Consider the following 24,287-nt stretch of genomic DNA (forward strand, 5'->3'; position numbering starts at 1 on the left):
GTGATCCTTCAGAGCTGCTCTTCCCACTCTCTGCCTAGCAGAAATGGACTTGTTCATCGCAGAAATGAGGCGCTTCTGTGTTTCGTTCAGATCCCATTTCAGAATCAAGCGATGGAGTCCTGGAATGCAGTTCAGGGTGGGATACTAGTCTTGAAATTTGCACTTCTTGGATTAAAAAAAATGCAAACCTCAATTGAAAGCTTCTGCAGGTTAGCTGTGTATAATGTAGATTATAGGATGAAATGAGATGCCCTTGGCGAGAAAATGTTGTGACAGATAGGTTCACAAATATATATTTAAAACAGGCATTTTCCTGTGGCTTTTTGGTTCAAAAAGTAGATTAATACAGGACAGACACACGCAAAGCCAAAAAGGGCAGCAAATCAATTGATCTCCATGCATGCATTTGATTATGTATTTTACATAGGCTGTGGAATTCATCCTTTGTTTGACTCTAGAACCAGGATCACTTTAGCATGAAATTTATTTTTGTGTGTGTTTGTGTGTGTGCAAGGAGGAGAAAGAGAGGGGGGATCACATTGTAGTAAGCCATAGCGTGGATTAGTGTCTGAAAATTGTGTGCAAACCCACCCATTGTGATTTGCAAACCATAGTTCACAGCTTAGCATGTTGTGTGAGCCTACCAATTGTAGTGTAAGCCATGTGCCACAGTTAAACCATGGCTTACTGCAGTGAACGGTTCCATGCTGTGTCGGGTCTCACACAACCTGCTAAACCAGGTTTCTCCAAACTCCAGTGGGCATTCCAGCTAAAAATTCTGGAAATTGAGGGCCATCACACCAGACTGAAGAAGATTGGTATGAAACCACCATAGGCCATAAACGTAATCACACAATCGTGGCTTATTCAATAAACCATAGTTAAGCCTTGGCTCAGTGCACTGTCTGAACCCCTGAATTGCTTTCTAAGGCCATGCAGCTAAAAAATCCTTTTGGTTCCAACTCAGTAATGCTTGGCTTAGCTCCAACTCACACAAAGTGGCAGCCAGGCAGAAAATCTGATCCAGAAGATCGAATGGACACCTGGTGTGGAATCCCATTCTGGGGAAATCTCACCCCATAGGTGGATATTCCCAGACTGGACTTGGCAGTTGGCAGAAGAAGGGAGGCCAACCCAGGGAAGCAGGAGAGAGAAAAGCAGAGGGCTTGCTTCTGTCTGGGTTAAGGGCCCGGCTCCTTTGGAGGATCTGCAGCGCTCTTGGCACATCTGAGAATTGGGGGCAATTAAGGACTTCATAAGGGGGACGCGGTGGCGCAGCGGCTTAATGACGCTGAAAGTTGCTGGCCAGAAATGGTCGACGCTTCAGCGGTTCGAGTCCAGCCTTCGCGTTAAACAGGGTGAGCTCCTGTTTCCTCCCCAGTTCCTGTCAACCCAACAGTTCGAAAACTCACGTGAGTAGATAAATGGGGACTCTCACTCCGGTGGGAGGAAAAATGCTGGCGGCGCCTTGCAAAAAAGGAGTTGGGAGCAGTTGCCGGTAAGCGCGAAAAACTGTGCACGCCCGAAAAGGGCGCGAAGCAACAGAAACCCCGCCTCCTGCGCTCGCCAGCTGGGCTCTGCCCTAGGAAGGAGGCTCTGGCAAACCACTTCCGAAAAACAGTTGCCTTGAAAACTGCAAGGACTCGTCCAAGCAGTCACTGCAGGGTCAGCAATGACTGAGCGCAGACAAAAAAAAAAAAAAAGGACTTCATACTTCCAGTGACTTGCTGGCCTTGCTGATGTAAAGATAGCCGTGTCTTCAGCTGCTGAATAACTTTTCTTCGGTTTCGTTAAACCAAACTAGCTTTTGAAATGGAAGCTTTTCCGAAGAGAAAAGTGTCATGCTACAATTCCCATTATCTGTCTGTCTGTCTGTCTGTCTGTCTGTCTGTCTGTCTGTCTGTCAATCAATCAATCAATCAATCAATCAATCATCTATCTATGGTTCTCAATTGGTAGTCAAGCCAAAATCCATCCATCCATCCATCCATCCATCCATCCATCCATCCATCCATCCATCCATCCATCCATCCAAGTGTATCTGTTGCCTACTCGTTCGATTCCAGGTAGGTTACAAGATACGCTGTGAATTATCAAAAAAATCTGTTCATAAAACCAATAAATCACAAACAAAACAGTTAACGATGATACCCCAACCCACAACTGCCGCCAGGTGCATCTGAATGTTCTTTTAAAGAGGGCTGATTTTTGCCATCTTCCGAAACGTCATCAAGGTAGGGGCAGCCCCTGGCCTTGCGGGGTGGGGCTCGCTGTTCCAGAGGGAGGGGGCTACTACTCCAAAAGTCCGTCTCTCGGTTCCAGCGCCCCCTCCCCAATTTTCTTTCAGAGGGAGGCTCAGAGCACCCTCTCCCAATCTTGGAGGCTGGGCAGCGTGCAGAAGGCAGAGGTGGTCTTGAAGGCAAGAAGGGCCCAAGCCGTAAAGAACCGTTTCGTTACAACTCCCGTGGAAAGAGAGCAAGTTTGGGAAATCTTCCTTCATCATCCAGGACTGCAGTTGTTGGGGTCCCCCATCTGGAGGAGGGGTCAGGCTGGAGAAGGGCTGAGCACATACAATCTTGTCTTACACTGGTGTGTGGGAAGGACCTTGGGAGACAGGAGGGAGAGCCCCAGGATGGACAACGGGTGTGTAAAAGATATCTCAGCCTACTGAAGGAGGGAGGTGTGGGAAGCATCTCAGAAGGGACCCTCCCTAGTTTTCTGGACAGCCAAAGGAAACTGGGGAGAAACACTTCCAGTCTTGCAAGATTCTGTTAATGCAGCCTTACAATAAAGGTAGTGTTAGTGCTCACAGTGGGTGCTTCTTGTCTGGACTACCTCGCAGGGCTGGCATATGCCTGCCAGGGCTGTTTCTGTCACCGTGCAATTCTCTTAAGGTGAGCAGGTTCCCCTGCTGGCTTCTGGGTTGCGGAGTCTATTAAATTCCTAACTCTGGATTTTCTTGCCTCCGTCTCCCCGAAGGTCCACTGTCCTGTGGCTGGAGAGAATTGAGGGTGTTAAGACAAGAGGTGGGTAAATCCTGCTCTGTTTGTTCTCCCTTCCATGTTGGCCCTCCCGGTGACATCAGCCTTTCAGTGACGCAGATTGGGGAGGGCTCAGGAAGGGCTGTTTTTCCTGTTTATTAACCCCCCTCGCTGGATGAGCAGCGCTGCTTTTCCCGGCATCTGTGCAGCCCGTCCTATTTCCGTGCCAGTTTCTCTGGCTTCCGGAGATCACCTGGACCCCTCTCCCACCTAGAGAGAGATCTCTATTAAAGGATGCCTTTTAAGAAGAGAAGCACGCTGGCTGGGGAATTCTGGGAGTTGAAATCCAAGTTGGCAAGGTTGAGAAACACTGATCTAGATTCTGGCCGATGGAAGGCAAATCGAAGGATGGGACACGTTTTAGAAACTCTCTGTAAAAAAAATACTTGATTTTTTTTTCCTGAAAACCTTTCCCCCCCTTGCTACAAGGTGCGAGTCTACGTCCTCCTTAGAAGTAAGAGGTGAATCCTCACGGTTCCCCAAAATCAGAAGGAATCTGGTCGCAGCTTTTCCAACCAGCACATTTTATTCCAAGGCATATCACGATGCCTTGGAATAAAATGTGTTAGCAGGACAAGGTGCTAGGGGCTCCTGATTTTTTGCCATCATAATCGGCTCTCTTCCTACAATATCTAGGACAAGGAACGTCGTGTTACCAGCGTTCAGGCTTAATGTTCAAACACAGATGTTCTCAGTCTGGTCCATAGAGGGAACTGGGGGACAGACAGCCATAAGCTTTGGTTTAATTAAACTAAGCTGGTCTTTTTTGACATCATGGTTTTAGGTTTGCAGGTGTCTGCGTGTGGGTGCTTTTCACCCGACGAGCATCATGATCTATCTGCAGGGTATCCGTCCACATTGGAGTGCTGATCTGCTAACTAAACAAATTTTTTAAAAATTGCAAAAGTGTAATGGGAGGGGAGGGTTGGGGCCCACCTTGGCCACACTGCCAGTTGTCCCTTCGAATATCTCCCTCGGTCTTCAGAGTCCAATTCCAGCTGTGCGAGATGTGGAGAAGCCCTCCCCGCCCCTTTTCTTTTCCATTCCCCTCTTTTTAGAGCAAATATTTACACTCGGTCTTGTCAGCAGCGTCCCCACTCTGGCCGAGGGAAGCGGAAGGAGGACCATCAGGGTGGCCTTTGTGTGAACAGTGGGCAGATCAACAACCCTTTCTTCGCGGGGTCCCAGCTGGTGACCTGAACTGACTTGGAGAAAAAAAGCAGAGAGAGAAAGAAGGAGAAGGAGAGGCCGGCCCAGAAGGATGAGGGCGACAACTTTCCGAGCGCCTCCGTTACAAAGCAAGGGCAAGGATTGAAATCCGAGCCACGTTCGGTACCGCTCTCCGCAGCCTGGCGCCTTCCACCTGGGTTGGATCCCGTCTCCCTTAAGTCTCATCCAACATCTCCAGCTAAATGTGCTGGACAAACGGGACAGGCAGGGAATTCTGGGCGTTTGCACCCATCGCCTTGGCAAGGGCACGGAGCTGGGGACGGCTGTTTCTTCCTTTTAGGGTGACTCAGTAAAATAACAAGCCAGTTTTCTTTTATCTGGGAAAGTCCCCCAGTCCCGTTTCCTTTCCTGCTAGTGTAGTTTTTGTGGACAGCACTGAACGTGGCATCCGGCCGGCGATAATTCACGCCGGTTCCAAGGATCTGTTGGGATAGGGCCCTCAGTCGGACTGGCCCTGGTTGAACTTATACAGCAAACTATGTGTGGTGATAGAATTGTCTTCCTAGAAAGGCCTCTCTTTCTTTTTAGATTTTTTTTTAATTCTGCCTTTCTTATTTTAATAAAGAAATAAATAAAATAACTCAAGGCGGCGGACAGACCTAATCCTCCTCCCTCCTCCTCTTTTCCCCACCACAAGAGCCCTGTGAGGTAGGTTGGGCTGAGAGAGAGCAACTGGCCCAAAGACACCCGGCTGGCTTTCATGCCTAAGGCAGGACTAGAACTTACTGTCTCCTGTTTTCTAGCCTGGGGCCTTCACCGCTAGACCAACCTGGCTCTCGTTGGCCTCACCACAAGTGATTCTGGCATTGGAGGAACCTTGGTTTCCTAAACTGGTCCCATTGCCCCAATTAAGACTCACTGGGATGCCCCAAAACTCTAAGATCAAGTGACAGCATGCCTGGGTAGAAGCAAGCCTAATGCTGGTTGTCTGTTAGCTGTCCTTAAGACCTACACACAAGGAAGAACCATTCTGTGGATTGTGGCCCTCATGAGAAGCCAGGAGGGGATGCAATAGCAATCTTGGGACAGAATTGCTGACTTGGAGCCCAGCCCTCGACGAAGCAGCTGCTTTCTCAGGTGGCTTAATGTTGGACAGTTCCTTCTGCTCCACCACCTTTGATCAACGGTCTACTCTGAGTGGGGCAAGTTGTCATACTTGTGGAACAGGACAGAGTGCAGATTCATCCCGGTCCAAAGTTTCAACCACAAGCAACCTTGGAAGACCACAGATGTGTACAGACGCAACCCTCCAAGAAAACCTTCAGGAAAAAAATGGCATAAGTGAGAGATGGTCTCACCCCTTATCAAGACTGCATGTGGTCAGTGAAGATGGAGCTCTAGCAGTTCTGTTTCAGAGAGAAGGAACGGAATGGAGTATTCTGGAAGACGGCATGCCTCACTCGCTGCCTGAACAGTGAACTTGATATTTCACTGCAGACCCCCTTGTTTTCTTGGTTAAAAACTGAAATGCCTGCTGGATGGTCTCCATCTGACCCATCGCTTTAGTTCCCAGAAGCTTCAGCTCCATGCACTCTTGGAAACACACAACGAGAGTTGTGAAGTTGATAGCCATCCTGGCCATTGTTTTATTCAGCAGCATGCCATCATGACCTCAGAGCTGAAGTGCGCAACTTCTTTTTCCAGATCCAAGGGCGGTACTTGGTTTTTGAATGGTGGCCAAGATTCAGACTTCAAAAAGGAGTGGGTGAGGCCAGGTCCAAAAATTAAACATAATTGGGTAAGAGCCTGGGAAGTTCTCCGAGGACCATGTTTTGGGACCTCAGCTGGTGCCCAAGATTGTGTATCTCAAGAGAGTAAGTTTAGGTGCAGTGGACAATTAATAGCTTTTGATGGACCTTGTTTCCTGCAAACATACCTAATTATTCTTTGGAGCCATCTAAAGAATGAAATCACACCTTGGTTGACTTCAGGCCACACCTCAGCCTGACTCATAAATGCTTTGATGCTTTGTATGATATGTTGCCAAACTCATTTTAACTTTGTAAAGTTCTATCTTGTTATATAAATACATAGATCTTCATATAGCATTATGTGCCAAACAGGCCCTGATGGTTTACCCCCAAATCATGAACATGACTGTGACGTCCCACTCCTTATTTAAAAAGAGCATGTTTACCTAGTTTTCTAATTATTTTTTTTTAAGGAAAAATAGTTGCCCCAAATTGGGACCATTTTAGGAGGTGATGAAACATCCTTGAACCTGCAAGATGGCTGCATTGGGTTTAGGTGGTTGTTACTCTCCCGCAACCTTTGTTTTCATTTATGCTTAATTGTTTTTAATGGTTGTTATAGGTTGTTAACTTGTTGGCTGTACGCCGCCCAGAGTCACGTTTAAGTGAGATGGACAGTTGTATAAAGTTGCTAAATAAAATAATTAATTAAATAAACGTTTTCCAAATCCCTTGCTCTTCTCTCAATTGATGGATGAACCTTTCAGCACAGGCGCTGTCTGGTTCAGCTGCCAGGATGGTCCCAATCTGGAGTTCTCTTGCTCACGTACCCGGGATAGGAAACAAGGAAGGGTCCATTTTGGACCGAGCTTTGCAAGGTGAGCTGTGGTCCCGTTTCTAAACTGAATCCAAGGGCTGAAAGAGCTGATGCTAAGATGTCCTTGGCTAAATAGGAAGGATAAAAACACTCCAAGTCAAACTTGACTCTTGTTTTGCATCCGTGCCATTGTTGTGGCAAGAGTGTGGAAGTGGTTTCCCGCTGCCTTCTTCCAGGGTGTTTTTTCAACTTCTTGGTGTAGCTACTAGCCCTTGTATTCCCTGGAGATCTCCCATCCAAGGACTAACTGGCCCTAGTAAGCTTCTGAGATCAGCCAAGGGTGGTTCAGTGCTGCCAAGCGCTGTGGCTGAAGACCATGGATTCTGCTCTACACTCAGAGTGGGCTCACACACTGGGCTAAATCTGGGTTTGTTTTAGTGTGATGAGTAGATCGTGCTTGGCTGGATTCATGTGACGTGCAAAACCTTGGTTTACAATCCACAATGGCAGGTTTGCACCACAAGCCACACCACAGCCAACCCAACTGCGTTGTGGTTCAAGGCGATGAATCAACCCAGCCCCAGATCCTGAAGAGTAAACCCATTGAAATCAGGGTGGCTTTCTTCACAGGCAACATGCACGGGATTCTCCTGCGCGCAGCCCTTTGGTGGGGCGTGAATTGAGTAATCCATTAATTGAAATGAAGTCCCGAGCTGGCCCGAGTCATTTTACGGTCTGTATTGTCACGTGCGTATTTCTCCACAACACCCAAATGGACCCTTCTGAAGCGTTCTTGAAAATTCGTAATTGCAAAAGTGCAGTTCTGAGATTTGAAAAAAAAATTCCATCACCCTCTCTATTTTACGTTCCTAGGTTTCCTTCTATCCCTTTACGGTTGCAGTGATCACTTCTTTAGCAAATGCAATACTTTTCATTCTGCTGTTTTGTTTACTATCAGAGACCCCTTTTTAAAAAAAAAAAAAAAAAATACCAGACAAGTAGAACACCAAACACATAGAATTGAATAATTCTATTCTAATTGTAATTCTATTCCAATTCTAATTGTACATGCATAAACCCCAAGAATTAAGTAATAAGACGATGCAGTAAAGCAGTCACTAGCATTCGAAAACTACAACCTCCCTTCGACGTTCCAATTTGTACTTTAAGTCAAATATTACAATCTGGGGGGGGCGGCACGTATTTCCCCCCTCTTCGTCAAAAAATAAATCTTTCTTAATACAAGAATGGTTGTTAAAACTGATGGACATGGCAGAAAATGATAAACTGACTTGCTTATTAAAAGAAAACTCAAATAATTATTACCTTAACGAATGGAAACCATTGATGGACTATTTGCAAAATGCAGGTGGGATGAAGCTTACATGGGGATTTGAAGATTAGATTATAAAGGTAATGGGATATGTTTTGACAAAGAATTATTCCTACTTAATGCATTAAAAACGAGCACTTAGGATAGCCTTATTATTTCTAAGACCAGAGACAGATTGGAAATTATCTATTTTTCATATCTTTTTTTCTTTTACTTCACTTTTTCTTTTCCTTTTCTTTCTATTTTGTGTTTCAAATTTTCTTTTTCATTTCTAACTTTTAAATATGTGTCCTTAAAACCTTCATAAAATATTATATAAAAAAATAAAATAAAATCAATCTTTCTTGTGGCCTTTACACGATCTTCGGAGGGGAATCTCTTTTACGTTGTGACTGCAGAGACATCGCACTGTGCCTCATGCTTGTTATTCTGCACGAAGCAGGGATGCCCCGAGAAAAGATTCATTTATTTTATTTTATTTTTTTTGCTTTTTAAATATGCTGAAAAGCAGAGAGGTTGACCGTGTTTCAGTGGGGAGAGCTATTTTGTTCCCCTTCAGCATTTCAGTTTTTTTTAAAACATGCGTGTGTTCCCAGAGGCCGCTGAGGGCAATGTTTTAAGTTTTGAAAATACAAGTTGGCAGAGGAACAGTGAACAGAGCGGAGGAGTTGGGAATTCCACCCAGCAGAGAGTAGAGCCTGGGGTATCCCCCCCCCATTAAATGGGGCACGGCTTTGCAGTTTTGAGCCGGACTAGAGAGCAGGAGCAACTGTTTTGAGGAGGGGGTCTTCAGCGAGAAGGGGACCCTGGGCGTTTGTGGGTGGATTAAAGCAGTTATTTGACGTTTTGCTGTTTTGGTTGACCCTTTGAGTTGAGCCCGCCAGATCAGAGTAAGGGTTCGGTTGGGGAAGAAAACCTGACTTGCACATGCTGCCAGCAAAATGCCCTGTTTATTCAGGAATAAATTCTATTCTTCTGCAGCGGAGGAGGAAATGTCAGAAGCGCGTCCGTGGCCAGTGGTGCCAGCTGCTGACCAGGGCAGGATTTTGTGTTGCTGCACCTCCAGGAAAACCGTGACAGGGCTTCAGATTTGACGTTTCCCCTGTCAAAACATGCCCGGATCTGTTTTTCCAAAAGGGAAAACTGCTCCAGGGGGAGGATGGTTAATGCTTTTGTAAGACTGCTGAAGACAGTGGAAGGCCTGTCTGAGATCGCTGTGGGCTGGCTTGAGATCGTCTGGAGCTTCAGGTGGAAAGTCCCGCTACTTTTCCCCCTTGCACAGCAGGTCTGTCCACGGTTAACGTATCCGTGGTTTGCTCCGTTAACTGCACTGAGCTGCAAATTGGCCACCTGCATTTCAGCCTAGTGTGTCTTGTGAATCTGGTGGGATGGAGGTGTCCCCAGGGGATATGGTGAGAAAAGTCAAGATGGCAGTGCCCGTAAAAGAAGAGGAAAGACTGATTGCACCGTTGCGGCCGCCATTTTGACCACTTCCTGTGGACACCCCTGCAGCAGGACCATACCCTCAAGGATGTTTTTGGATTTTTTTCTCTTGCTTTTTCAGAAACTCTCAGCTACCAGGATATTCCAGGTACCTCACATGGGATCCCTGCTCTGAGCAGACTGCCCATCCGACCTGCAACGTATTCTGGTGAGAAAGTTTTACCTACAGCTTTCTTTCTTTCCAATTTCCAACTAGCAGGAGTGCTGTGAGGATAGAATGAGGGAGATCCCCATGCACATCATCGTTTGCTCCCTGGGATAACACAAGATAGAAATGCAATGCGCCTAGAATAAAATATAGGTAGTCCTTGCTTAACGACCACAGTTGGGACCAGCAACACTGTTGCTAAGCAGTGCTTAAGGTTGTTAAGTGAAACATCGTGTGACCATGACAGACTTACGACATCACTTTTCCCCATAGTCGTTAAGCGAATCACCATGGTTGTTAAGTGAGACATCAAGTGACCATGACTTGCAATTTCACTGCTGGCTTCTCCATTGGTTCTACTTGTTGGAAGCTGGCTGTGAAGCATACAAATGGTGATCATGTGACCATGGGGTGCTGCAACAGTCATAAGCACGAGGACTGGTCGTAGAGTTACTTTTTCAGCACCATTAAATAGTTGCTAAACTGAGCAGTGGTTAAAGGAGGACTACCTGTAAATAGTTTCTTCCTTGTGTTTGACAGAAGCTGCTCTAGAGAGGTAATTTAACCTCTAATACTGATAATATCTTGTTTTCAAGGGGACTTAGCTATTGAAAGCTTAATCCTCTGTGAATCATTCAGGTCATCCTAGTTGCCAGAAATCCTTCTCACCATGGTTGTTAAGTGAGACATCAAGTGACCACGACTTGCAATTTCACTGCCGACCTCTCCATTGATTCTGCTTGTTGGAAGCTGGCTGTGAAGCTCACAAATGGTGATCACATGACCATGGGACGCTACGACGGTCATAAGTGTGAGGACCAGTCGTAAGGTTATTTTTTCAGCGCCATTAAATAGTTGCTAAACTGAGCAGTTGTTAAAGGAGAACTACCTATAAATAATTTCTTCCTTGTGTTTCACAGAAGCTGCTCTAGAGAGGTAATTTAACCTCTAATCCTGGTAATATCTTGCTTTCAAGGTGACTTAGCCATTGAAAGCTTAAATCCCTGTGAATCATTCAGGTCATCTTAGTTGCCAGAAATCCTTCTCAGGGAAGCTGATGCCATAGTTTGAGTATGCACTGAATTCAACTTCATTGGAATATTGCCATTTTTCTTTTCTAAAGTAAGAACAAAATACAACACCCCCTGTGGATTCCATAAAATAAGGGGTAAAGCCATCACAACTTCAGAATGAATGTGTGTCAGCTGCCTAAAGTGAAAGCGGTACTTTTCCTATCACAATTTATTCATTGATTGATTCTATGGGTATATATGTGTAAAATATAGATTTATTTATTGATTCTCACAGAGCTCTCTTTAGCAAACTCAATTGAGAAGAATGGGATGGCATTACAAGAACTCCAACAACTGAGCTTGCTCCTCTTTACAACCTCTGGATCCCCACATCTGTCGGGGCAGAAAGATTCTGATTCCCTTCCTCCCCTCTTTTCTGTGATCCAGCAAGGAGGCCGGTCTCTTTGCTGATAACAGCAAAACTTGCAGCCAGTGGCTTCAGTAACAGTCTCCTGAACCTTCCTCCATCTGGGAATGTTCACAGCAATGGTTGTTAAAAGGCATCAGCTCACCCCATTGGTGTGGTTGAATAGATATCAGGAAGACATTGCTTGCAGTGACCCACTTAATGTCCAGATGGAGTCATGTCGAGATTTGCCTGTTGCATCTTCGTTTGGATCCCTTCTCTGCTTTAGCTCCTTGAAATTATTTTTAAACAAGCTGGTTTTGAGGAATGGATTGCATACTATGCTGGCCCCCTGCTTGGCAGGTTTGGTGACAGTTAAAAACTAAGAGTCACCCCATCATCGCTTTTGTAGTGGACAGCCGAGGTGGGAGAAGGTAAATTGTCATGGCTGCGCTTTATCAGTGGATTAATCTAATTCAGTGTTTTCCAGCCTTGTCAACTTTTAAGATGGGTGGACTTCAACTCCCAGAATTCCCCAGCCAACAGGCTGGGGAATTCTGGGAGTTGAAGTGCACCCATTTTAAAGTTGGCAAGTTTGAGAAACACTGATCTAATTGGTTGCAGCTCGCTTCTCCTGGAAGCTGGTCAGCCTATGAGCTGGAATAAAAATGCATCTGGTGTTTCTCTTTTGCAAAATTTGGAGCCATTCTGTAGTCACAGACTATTGGAATGAGGATTGTGCAAGGAAAAATGGGACTTTCATGCACACCTTGGGCGTTTCACTGCTAAATAAATGGGAGAATTTCAGTGACATTCTCTTTTGCCTTTGAAAGCAGTTTCAAAAGTTTTCATCAGACAAACAAGCAGTGGAGGGGAAAAAGGCAGGAGAATTTTTCTCCATAGAAATAAAGATACAGGTAGTCCTCGACTTACAACCACAATTGGGACTGGAACTTCTGTCACTAAGCGATGTGGTGATTAAGTAAGTCGCGACCAATTTTACAGCCTTTTTTGCTGCAGTCGTTAAGCAAATCAAAGCTTCCCCCATGGACTTTGCTTGTCAGAAGCCCCCCGGGAAGGTCACCAATGGGATCACATGACCGTGGGATGCTGCAACCGTCATAAATCCATGCTGGTTGCCAAGTGCCCAAATTTTGATTAAGTAACTCTGGGGATGGTCGTAAGTGTGAGGACTGGTCATAAGTCACTTTTTTCAGTACTGTTGTAACTTCAAACAGTCGTTAAACAAATAGTGGTAAGTCAAGGACTACTTGTAAATAAGGTAAGGCCATCAGTTGCCTGATGGGGGTTGATTTGCTCTGCTTGTTTCTAGAGCTGGCCTGGTGTGATGTGCGAGTGCATGAGAGAGAAAGTGCTGCGTTTCTTAATCCCTTTCTTCCACCCTTCCTTGATCCCTTTCTTCCACCCTTCCTTGAAAAGTGCTGGAACTCCTTTTTCACCTGTTTTCTGGTTTGGCTCCACAGGTTGTTTCAACTGCAGCAAATTCTCTGAGCTTTTGGAAAGAGTCAACCTCCTGGAAGCCAAGGTTATAGTTGATTTTCATTGTTGGGGTGGACCACAAATCTGCGTCTTGCAGGTGGATTTCCACGTCACGCTCAGCCCAAGTGGGGCTTCTTTAGTTTGGCTTCCTGTGATCAGGAGTCCATGACCTCTTACTGTTTATTCAGTGAACAATTCTTAATTATTAAATTTATTAACAATTATTCAATCAGTTGATATCACCTCCAGCAGGAGGCAGCTGGCCCAGTGCTGCCTCCTCCTGGCCAACAGAAGTAAAAACACCACCCAGGATATGCACTGCATAAAAATAGAGAAATTCCCCTCCCTTCCATACTCTGAGGAGATGTGGAAGTTGAGTGAAGCCTTGTAAAACAAGAGCAAGAGTCGTGAGCGGCCCAGAGTTACTTTGGTGGGATGAGTGGCCATACAAATAGAATATTATTATTTATTTATTAAAATTTATTGGCTGCCCAGCTCCATCTGAACCCCTTCACCTGAGAGCTTAGGAATAGGAGGGGGGAATGTCAGCCTTACCAGGTAGACCAGACAGGAAACACGACCAGCTAAGCTAATTCTACTTTATTGTAAAGCTACATTAACAGAATCTGACCAATCTGAAATTCTCCCCCCATCTCCTTTACAGCCTAAGGGAAGGTCCCTTCTGAGCCTCTTTCTCCACCCATTCTGCAGCTGCGGGCTGTGCCGCCTCTTATCTGGCCGCTCCCTTGGCAGCCTCTCTCGGCCCAGTCTCCCAAGGTCTTTCCCAGATACCATTGCAGGGGTCTGTATCCTAAAGACAGACATTTTTTGTCTTGTGAACCAGTTTCCAGACTGGGGAGCAACAGGTACTTCAGCGTCAGAATTCAAGCCTGCAACATCTGTTAGGTCCCTGGGGCGTGTGGTGGTGGGGGGCTGTTTTGCACATTCCTTTCATTTTCACAAAACTCAGAAAATCACAGTTGTTCTTGCACTTAAGAAAGGGAGACTGTTGGCTTGAGCACGCTTTGGATGCTCTCTCCCAGCATTACGATTATTTTGCGCTCTCCCTACACGGGGGCCAGGCTTTGCCTCTTCCTTCCCTCTGTTAAAGCCTGAAGCCTGCCCTTGGGGGGAGACCCACAGCTGACTCTGTTCCCTTTTGCCCCCCAGGTGGCTACCTTTACAGCCGTCGAATCTGTGCCCTCGCCCATATCGCACCAACAGTTGCCCCCAACGGGCGATTCTGCCCCCAATCCCTTAAATCTGTGGAACTCTCTGGCCACCCAAGGGAAACCCGGAGAAGAACGTGTGAAAGGTAAGTGAGGGTGGAGGAACGCTGCCTGCACGGGGGGCCTGCACGGCAGCATGAAAAAAGTCGAGATGGCAGCCGTGACGGTGTGATCAAAGCTCTGCCTGTTTTTTCCTGCGCGTCTCACGTTGTGCAAATGCACCTCTGAGATTTACACCCGGCCTGATGAAATGGGTTGTGCGAACGCAGCCATGGACGAGATTCACCTATCGCAGCTAGCCTTTATGTGGTTTCCTTGCCCGTGGCTTAATGTGTCGCGCTAACCCTACCCTTGTTCGGCTGCAGTTCGTGAGCTTGAGCAAACCCATCCCTTTCTTCCCCAAACCGAGATTAAACAAATCGACGCTTAACACAATGGCGGGGAAGGTAGAAGAGAGCAAAGCAGAAACGGGGGGGGGGTCTGCTTGCGAGGAGGCGGCTCGCTTAAATCAACCCGGACGAGCGTGGTGTGTGAACCCAACCACCACCTGTAAGCTGGCTCAGAGCTGCAGCAGCGTCCAGGGAGGGTCCTGGCCCCCCAGGATGGAAGTGGGGAAATGATTGGTTTCCGAGAGTCAGCTCCAGGCACCCTCCCAGTGTTGTATCGGGGATGGTGGGAAGGGGAGCATCAGCGAGGGGGCTGCAACTGAAGGCGGCTGTGCGCCGGGCATCCTGGGGCTGGCCACAGCTCCAGCGCTGGCTTCAGTTTTTGCAGCTGGAAAGGTTTATCTGCTCCCCCCCCCCCCCCGCTTTGCTGCAACACAGCATATGCTTCTGGTTTGGTGCGTAAGCGTTGACTAGGGAGAGGGGTTGATCGCTGGCTCCATTTTGCACAAAGAGAGGGTTTGGGGAGGGGGAGAATGGGAAGGGCTCTTGTGGGGGCGAGGGGGGGCCTGTTTTCCCTTGCACAGGATGTCAGAAGTGTGCTTGATCGCTCTGCCCTTCATCTCACCCAGCGAAAAGATGCCACAACTACAGTGTGAAGACAAACAGATGCATTCCTGGGCAACCGGAACATTATGTGCTGGGGAGGGTTTTCTAGCTGCCTGAATCAAGTTCAACGCGTGCCCCCCCGCCAACTCCTCCTAATTGCTTTGCAATGCAGCCTGGCTAACAGGGCAGTTCGCAGCAGAAGAGCTGTGGTGATCTGGTGGGGGCCCCAATTATGATGCTTCAGCGGCTCTGAATTATACAGTAGGCCCCCTCGGTCTGGAAAATGTTGCAGTATTAAGTTGCAGTTCTATCCTTTACTTTGCTTTTTTTTGAAAGGATACCCCCCCCCCTTAAAGTTACGAAGTCTCATGATCCTGGGGAATAGTTACGAAACTTCCAAACAGCAGCTGTGAGGCATTTCGGTCTTGGAAGATGGAGAACTGGAAGGATTTTGATGTGGGGTTTCAAATTCTGCCCTCCGGTCTTCTGTTCAAGTTGGACGTGCCACAAGATCTTGGGGGGTGCTGACGCCTGGCTTCTTAACAACACTCAATTTCCTTTGCAAATGACTGAATACAGTCACTACTGATTTGGGAGGGGAGAAGATGCGTTTGGAGAGCAGTCTCCACCGAAAGGAGTCAAAAGAGTCAAGATGACTGTCATGACCATGAGACTGGAGCCCTGTCCCCTTTTTAGGTGTGTTAATGCTTTCACAGTCACGACCACCATCTTGACTTTCTTGACCCCTCTCCACAGAAGCCCTTGCCTTTGGATCTTTATCAGCCTCATTAACATTTTTATATCCGATCCCCTTTTCATGCTCAGAACAGGACATTTGGGCTGAGAAAACCCTGGAATTCCAAATGTTTTGCATATCCCTAACAGGGATCCCCAACATCCCCGTCTGATCCAGAGCAGTTGATCCAGAGTCATATTTGCAGCCCTGTTGATTTCCACCCACATATTGGCAATTGTGAACGTGCAACTTTTTCCTCTTCCCCCTTTCTCTGTTCCAGGAAGATTGGCTTCACCGGGACCACCAGGCCCAGTAGGGCCCAAAGGAGATGCTGGGATCCAGGGCCCCTCCGGTGTTCCTGGGGTCAAGGGTGCTGTTGGACCACAGGGTGAGTTCAGTGCTATTGCAGGATGCAGTTCCTACCTTGCCCACAGAGTCCTGAGCATCTCGGGTTAAGATTCCAGAGAATGTAGTCCATGGATTAAAACCTCCCCTTGGCAACCATTGTTCCCTACTGTGCATTACTGCACTCTTGCACATTACAGGTAGTCCTCACTTAATGACCACAATCGGGACCAGAAAATTCATTGTTAAGCAGGGTGGTTGTTAAGTGAGTTGCACCCAATTTTATGACCTTTTTTGCAGCGGTCATTAAGCAAATCACTGTGGCTATTAAGCGAATCACGTGGTTCCCCATTGCTTTTGCTTGCCGGAATCAGCTGGGAAGGTTGCAAACAGCGATCTTGTGACCCCGGGATGCTGCAATCGTCGTAAGTGCAAGCCGGTTGCCAAACACCCGGATTGTGATCACATGACCGCAGGGGCGCTGCAATGGTCATAAGTGCGAGGACTGGTTGTAAGTCCTTTTGTTCAGCATTGTTGTAATTTTGAACGGTCACTAAATGAATGGTTGTTAAGTGAGGACTACCTGTAGTGTCCCCCTGCATTTCTAATGAACAAGAAAAACTTTTGAAAGAAGACACACTGGTGGACCTTTGTCTGCAAAGGCCGGGTAAATCATCCCCTAAGTCTTTTGAGAGAAGATTGCAGCCGGGTGGGGAGAACTTAAAAATATATCAGTGCTTAGGGAGAAAAGGGGAAAAGGATTAATGTGTGGTCCTGACCCAGGTCAAGAACATGGATTTGTATTTAGCCAACCTCCCTGATTTTGTTTGAGCTTGGAAAATAAACCCAGTTAGGCTTGGTTAGTTCTTGGATGGGAGACCACCAGAAATCCCGGGTCTTTAGACTGAGAAGTTGAAAATGATCCTAGAAGAAGTGGAAAATCATATCTGTATTATTGCAGTCCAGTCCAGTAGCTATGAAAGCTGCTGGAGATATCTGTAAGTCACTGGCTCAACTCCAAGGAAATTTAATGTTACGTTCAAGGAGAATCTCTTATAGGTTGGGAGGAGAAGGGAGACAGGAGGACTGTAGCTGCTGGATATGGTGAGAATTTGCTTCTGGGTTGGGGGAGATCCTGGCAGAGGAATTGCTTGTTGGGTCTCTGTGTGAGTCTCCAGTCTCAGCTCTTCTCTTCCCATAATCCCCCATGTGTCTCTGATTGTCCCGTGATGGAGTAGGGAGCTGAAGAGCTTTGGGATGGAAATGTCTTCTTCTGACAAGTGAATGAAGCACTGATAAAACTTCCAAGCTGTTGTTTGTGAGTTAGTTTGACCTGGTTCACACATCCCCCTAAACCGTTGTTTGCTTATCCGTCATTTATCAAATGAACTACAGTTGCTGGGTTCTCACCATACACTAAACCATCAATCCTAGCATACTAACCACAGTGGCTGGTTTCACATAAGAAAGCCAAGAGCATTTGGATGGAGGGAGTTTTGTGAACTCACCTGGTCTGTTTGCATTTCATGTGTAGAGAGGAAGGAAGGTGACCTCGTTGGAGATAGCAGGAACCGTTTCCTAGGCAAAAGGGGATGAAGCATGTTTCAGTCCAGAACATCCAGATAACATTTGGAAGTGGCTCAGAGAGACACCTCCCTAATTCACTGGAGCACAGGTAGTCCTCGCTTAACGACCGCAATTGGGACCAGAATTTAGGCTGCTAAGTGATGCAGTCATTAAGCAAATCATCACGTGAGCAGACCTGATTTTATTACCTTTTTTTGGCAGTCGTTAAGCAAATTACACAGGTCCCCATTGATTTTGCCTTCTGGAAGCTGTCTGGGAAGGTCACAGATGGCAGTCACGTGACCCTGGGACGTTGTACCCATCGTAAGTGCGGGCTGGTTGCCAAGCACCCGGATTGCAACCACGTGACATGGGGGTGCTGTGATGGTTGTAAGTGTGAGGATCGGTCATAAGTCATGTTTTAGCACCATTGTAACTTCAAATGGTCACTAAATGAATGGTCATTAAGCTTATACAGGACTACCTGTATAAGAAGGGGAAAGAGGTCCAGCACAATCAGTCCTGCAAGATTCTGTTATTATAGCCCATCTCCATCAAAGTCATTTTAGGCTACCTGTGAAGTTGACTTCCTGGTCTGGTCTACCTAGTGGGGCCGGCATTATGTTACACTCACATAATTTAACATTTTAAATTGCACTCTGGAACTCAGAATCAGCTGTCCTTCAGAGGAAGGGGGGGTGTTGCCTCTCCATGGGTCCCTGCGCTAAGTTTTCTCCCCTCCAGTCGGGGCCCTGCAGAACCATGGGGTGCAGTCCTCCTTTGTCCCCCTTCCAAAGCTCTCCTGGACAGAAGAGGGAAGCACACTCCGTGGTCCTTCAGGGGACAGCGTAGTCCGAAGTGGAGGACGAGCTGCTGTGGGAGGCGGGTCATCGTAGGCTGCCTGAAACAGAGGAGCAGGAGAGAAGGCGAAATGCGGGGCCGTGCTCGGCTTTCGCAGCGTCTGCTTAGTGTTTCTGGTTTGGAACTCCTCCCGGGGAACGTTGCTTCTGGCTATTTGGAGCTAACGATTAACCCCACAGAGAGCCCAGGCTGCCTCTCGGACCCACACCGGTCGCGGCCTCCCCCCCGCCGAGCTGTCCGTTCAAATTGCAGTTCTTTGTGATGGACCTCCCAGGGCTGGGCAGGAATGATGGGAAAAGCCTGGGGGGGGGGAGCCCAAACCAGCTCCTTTTCTCCTCTGCTCTCAGCTGCTCCTGAGCTTTGGTGCAAGAACTTGGAGCCCCAACCCCACAGCCATCGGATCCAGGGTGCATCTAGTCCAGTAGCTTGTTTCCACAGTATGTGACAAGTCTTCTTGTTGCTGGCTGCTCAGCAATGGAGACTTAAAGATATTCTGCTGTTGAACATGAAGGCGCCACTAAGATCAGTGTTTTTCAAATTTGGCAGCTTTAAGGTGGGTGGACTTCAATTCCCAGAATTCCCCAGCCAGCCATGGCTGGCTGGGGAATTCTGGGAGTTAAAGTCCACCCACCTTAAAGTTGCCAAGTTTGAAAAACACTGACTTAGAGATTACAAAGCCATCCAGGAGTGTCTTGGGTTGACCCTTCCCCAATCCAGCATCCTTTAACTTCAACACCTGTATTTTTCCACCCACCTGGCCAATGGCCAGAGCATCTGGGGACATTAGGGGAAGTGAAATCCAACACATCTGGGGGGTACCAGATTGAGAAACAACGATTGAACCCCCTTTTAAAGCCATCTGCCTTAGCAACCATCCCCACATTTCAAGGTAGCAAATCCCATAAATTAATTAGGTGTGGTCACAAGGATTTGCTTTGGTCTCCTGATCTTCCTTTCATCGTAAGCTCTTTTGGACAGTGGGAAGAAGGAGAATGTTGCTCCCTTTGCACTTTATAGAGAGTTTAGTAACCCCCCTCCTCAGTCACCTTCCCATTCCCCACCTCCAAACTATCCCCACCCCCCATTTTTCAATTTGGGGGGAAAATGCTCAAATATAGGGCATTCTTTTCTGCACTTTTGCAAAAGTTTCATTAGGTTCCTTCTGAGATGGGAAAATACATCTGCCCCCCCCCCCCCGAGTTTTATACTGTAAAGCAGCGTTTCTCAGCCTTGGCAACTTTAAGATATGCGGACTTCAACTCCCAGAATTCCCCAGCCAGCATGCTGGCTGGGGAATTCTGGGAGTTGAAGTCCGCATATCTTAAAGTTGGCAAGGTTGAGAAACACTGGATTAAACAGTGCCACCCATTGGGACCCTGGAGGTGTGCTTTCTTTAATCACAGTGCCTGCCCTCTAAAATGAGGTTCCCCCCAAGATCTGGATGGCCCCCCTCTCTGCTCTTGTTTAGAAGAGCCATTTCTTTGAATGTAGAAAGTTGTATTGGGCATTTTATGTGTTTCACCACCCAGTTTTGGCGGTGCCAGTTTGGAGGTGGGGGGGATTTCAGGCTGCAAAAAAGGGAATTGGAAAAATGCAGGCAGCCTCCCTCCCTCCCCCCTTGTAGGGGATCCAAAGCCCTTCCCTACCGGAGTGACACTACACGAGGAAGGGAAACGGTGTGCACAATTCATCCAGGTTTGTTCTGAACTGAAAAGCAGTGTTAGTCTCCCACCTGGACCTCGAGGGTTCCTGGGTCTTTCCAGACCCTTGGACTTGCCCACCCAGCTCTGCAAGTAACTCTCTTTAAGCCGCACCTTGCCCAAAGGGGGAACCATTTCTATAAAAACAAAGTGAACAGCAACATCATCTTCCTTTTTTTCCCCCTCTTGCAAAGGGGTGCCCCCAACTCCAGAGAGGCTTCTGGGGCTGAAACCCAGCTAAGCCTCCATTGCTTGCAGAGGGGCCCTGGCGGTCACTCACAGCTCAGCCTTCGGAGTGCCACGTGGTCTATGCATCACCTGCCTCAAGACCTCCGAGAGAGAGCCGGTCCCCGCCTTCGGCAACCTGGTCCTCTCCAGTGGGGGGAATGGGGTGCAGTCCAGTCTGTCTGCAAGGCACCAGGTTGAAGGGAGGCTGAGCTGAACAAATCCTGGGGGCTGCCTGTTCAAAATCTCGGTGCCTCCATCCTGGGACTGTCTTCTGCAAGAGGGGTGCCTTGTAGATGGGTGGACTTCAGGATCCTTAATCCCCACCTATTTTGACTGGCAATAGCTCCCTGAAGTTTTAGCCAGATTTGATTTTCCTACCCTCTTTCCTGGAAGGAAAGGAACTGGGGTTTTGCACCCGAAGCAGACCCCTCAACAACTGAGCTACGGTGCTTCCCCAGAATGGTGCCTGGTTATTATGAGGTCTGCAGCTAAAAAGGTACTAAAATGAAGTTGGGGGTGGCCAGTTTTGAGCCCAGGCTCGTGCTGTGGAAACCGATTGGGCTGGGTTCCCGCAGTGCCTTAGGCTAGTCAAAAATGGAGTTAGGTAGCCCTCATCAACTTTGGCTGTTCTTAAAAAGTGATACGAGTTCCATCCTAATTTTATTTTATTTTATTTTATTATTGTATTTTATTTTCTAGATTTATATCTTCCTCTTTTTTTTTTAATAACTCAAGGCAATATCTGTAATATTCTCTCCTCCTGCTTTCCCCATAAAACAGTCCAAAGAAGTCCACGTGGCAGCTGTGAGCCCACAATCAAAGCTTCTCCTTTTTTTATGTGCATCATACACGCAATGCGCATAAAAAAAGATGGATTGTGCGGCTTTAGCGGCCATCTTGACTTTTTTAACCTCCTTGCAGATGCCCCTGGGAGCACGTGGAGGGAAACTCAGCCGTTCTTTTACAAGTGTGATATGAACCAGGCCTTGATATTAAACCGTGTTATGGGGCCAATCTTCACGTGATAAAGGAGCTGGGCAGCCCACAGACTTCCATGTAGGTTTATAACTTTTTCAGACTGTCTTAAATTCAAAACTTTTGTATATCCGTATTGTTTAAAAGTTGGCGAGCTGTGTTGCAAAGTTCAGAAAAGTTACAGTTCGGGGATTGGTTTTTTTCTCATACACTCCTATCCGGCCCCCAGTAGGGTGATTGCACCGTAAAGGTGAACTAAACTGCCCGGGAGCCAAAACTCCAGGTGTGCTGTTTGGAGGAAAACCAGCCTTTCGGAAGAAACCTGAACTCTCGCTCTTTCTGGAGGCGTTGCACAGAGCACCTTGTCTGCCTTCTGATCTCTGCTGGCTGCCCAGAGGGGAAAAATAGCAATTATAAGGAAGAGGAAATGATTAAATGCAGACATTTTTAACCATTGTAAGGAGGCAAGGGGAAGGAAGCGCTGCTCTGGATGAAACGAAGTGCAGCCTCCTGAATGTTGTCCTCGGAAAAAAGCCCGCCGCGCTCAGCAGAGGACGGAGGAGTCCGATACATAGCTTGATGACATCACATGAATGAGACTGATGCCAGTGACGTCATTGGCATCATGTGAGCAATGAGGTCATAATGCCCGTGAAGCCCCTTGCTTCGCCCTCGAAGATACGGACAGTTGACTTGCTTGCAGGGACCCCATACTCTGCAGAGAGGGGGGAAATTCAGCCCTGGGACTCTTTCAGTTGTAGGCTTCCCAGATTTTCCAATAGTTTTGTCCTGATCAGGGGAAAATAATCTGTTTAGGAGAGAAAGCATTGCACAGTTGCCTCGTGAGCAGTAGTGGTGGTGGAGACCCTCCCTCCAAAGCCTCCTGGGGCTACAGTTGTAACATTTTTTAAAAAATAATTTTTTATTGCTTTTCAATTAATAACCCAAAGGAAAAAAACACGATAATAATAAGAATACGTAAGAAGAAGAAAGAAAACGTTAAAAGGTGGTGTTACAAAAAAGTGACAAAGATACAAGAACAACAAAAAAACCCTGTAGTATATTACACATCTATCTATCTATCTATCTATCTATCTATCTATCTATCTATCTATCTATCTATCTAATGCAAATATTATTCAAATGCATATATATTTCCAATACATTTATATAACTGTCATTTTTTTAGCCTACTGTATTTTGTTTTTGTTTTTATAATATTTTATTGAAATTTTAAAGATACATATTTAAAAGTTAGAAACAGAAAAGAGAATTTGAAATACAAAATATAAAGAAAAGGAAAAGAAAAAGTGAGGTAAAGTAAAAGAAAAAAGATATGAAAAATAGATAACTTCCAATCGATCTCTGGTCTTAGAAATAGTAAGGCTATCATAAGTGCTAGTTTTTAATACATTAAATAAGAATAATTCTTTGTCTAAATATATCCCATTACATTTATAATCTAATCTTCAAATCCCCATGTAAGCTTCACCCCACCTGCATTTTGCAAATAGTCCATCATAACCTATTGTATTTTGTATAAACGGGTCCCAGATTTACAGTTTTACCATGTCATGAAACTGCTTAGCACCTGGCCAGGGAATTCTGGGAGTTGAAGTCCACATGTCTTCCGGTTGCTGAGGTTGAGAAACCTTGCTCTGCGTGGCCCGCACGTGCTCTTCATTAGCAGAGTACGTGCTGGGATTCCTGTGTCGTTATCTTAACCTTCCCTCTAATACGTATTAGTAATCGGAGCTTGACGAGACGTTCTCCTTGGATTAACTGGTTGCTAATCCAGGTTGCTAGGAGGGACGTTGGACCTGATTTCTGGCGTGGGGTCTTCCCTTGGGATTGAAGGGAAGCAAGGGAGATCGGGGGGCTGCAGACTGTGGGAGAGAAGACTGTACCGCAGAGAAGACAATGGGAATCTGGGCAGTCAGGGAGGCTGCAGACTACTGGGAAGAGGACTGTACCATGAAGGAAAGGACAATCTTGGCCACCTCGTCACTAAGTATAAGAACCCTGCACTCCACATGTTCTGTAGACAACCATTTCAAAGGAGAATCTCACCATATGGTACTGTACTGAATGAGCTGATAGTAAAAGTGCAGAAGAAACATTCAAGCTGGGAAATGCCTGCAGAGGGCCCTGCCAATTCAGTATAATGTCCTTTGTGTCCTTCCTTGGCCCACCTGGACCTCACGCCTTGCCCGTCAGTACCAAAAACATCTGCCTTGCTTGGGTCATCTCTCTCCATTTTCTATACTTTTTCTTCCAGGTCCTCCAGGTCCTCCTGGCCCACCAGGACGAGATGGGTCAAGGGGGGTTCCTGGAGAGAAGGGCCCCCCTGGATCTCCTGGACCACCGGGACCACCAGCCCCAGTCGGGCCCCAAATTTCACCAATCCCAGATCAAAGTAAGTCCAAGCGAGTCTGGTTGGGGAATTCTGGGAGTTGCAGTCCATCTGCAACAACCATCCAACATCTTAAAGTTGCTGAGGTTGAGAAACACTGGGCTAGATGGAGAAACATGGGATGGTGGGGAAGGTGCTGGACTTCGGGTGGGGAGACCCAGGTTCTAGTCCCTGAGGTAATGGTACGCTGTAGATGCCTTCACACAGTACCCATAACCTGCTGATTGAATTAGCCTGCCTCCCCAGTTCCCACCCTACGTGAACTATAATCAAGTGGGCTAGGTTAGTTTCTCTAACTCACAGAAAAACCAGTGAAGGTTAATACTAGCCAAGCGTAACTCTAATCATGTGCAAATCTTTACCTGGCTTGTTTAGCAGTTGTGGGTCAGGTTCAGCCCAAAGAACTCCACGAGACAGTGCAATGCAGTTCTGTTGCATCTATTAGCTTCCACCTCAAGATAGAAATCTCTCCAGACTGAACCCCAGTTCCCAAGCCAGCCAGCCACAACACCGTGAATTCCTTAGGGAGGTGCCAGTCTCATCTTCTTGAACTTCCCACA

The 24,287-nt window shown here is 46.9% G+C and overlaps 1 protein-coding gene across 5 annotated transcripts in view; it reads left to right on the forward strand.

The window, feature by feature from the left end:
* EMID1 (EMI domain containing 1) overlaps positions 1 to 24,287 on the forward strand; it is a 62,392-nt gene that overhangs the window by 18,978 nt on the left and 19,127 nt on the right. For all 5 annotated transcript variants that reach the window (XM_088143183.1, XM_088143179.1, XM_088143182.1 and 2 more), the window contains exons 4-8: positions 9,677 to 9,763; positions 12,667 to 12,728; positions 13,853 to 13,997; positions 15,920 to 16,027; positions 23,593 to 23,730. In XM_088143183.1, coding sequence (XP_087999309.1) covers positions 9,677 to 9,763; positions 12,667 to 12,728; positions 13,853 to 13,997; positions 15,920 to 16,027; positions 23,593 to 23,730 — 540 coding nt within the window. The remainder of the gene's footprint in view (positions 1 to 9,676; positions 9,764 to 12,666; positions 12,729 to 13,852; positions 13,998 to 15,919; positions 16,028 to 23,592; positions 23,731 to 24,287) is intronic.

The sequence above is a fragment of the Python bivittatus genome, unplaced genomic scaffold (genome assembly GCF_059951505.1).
Source record: "Python bivittatus isolate LINGU-HERP-01145 unplaced genomic scaffold, Pbiv_v1 ctg000280_np1212, whole genome shotgun sequence".
Taxonomy (NCBI): Eukaryota; Metazoa; Chordata; class Lepidosauria; order Squamata; family Pythonidae; genus Python; species Python bivittatus.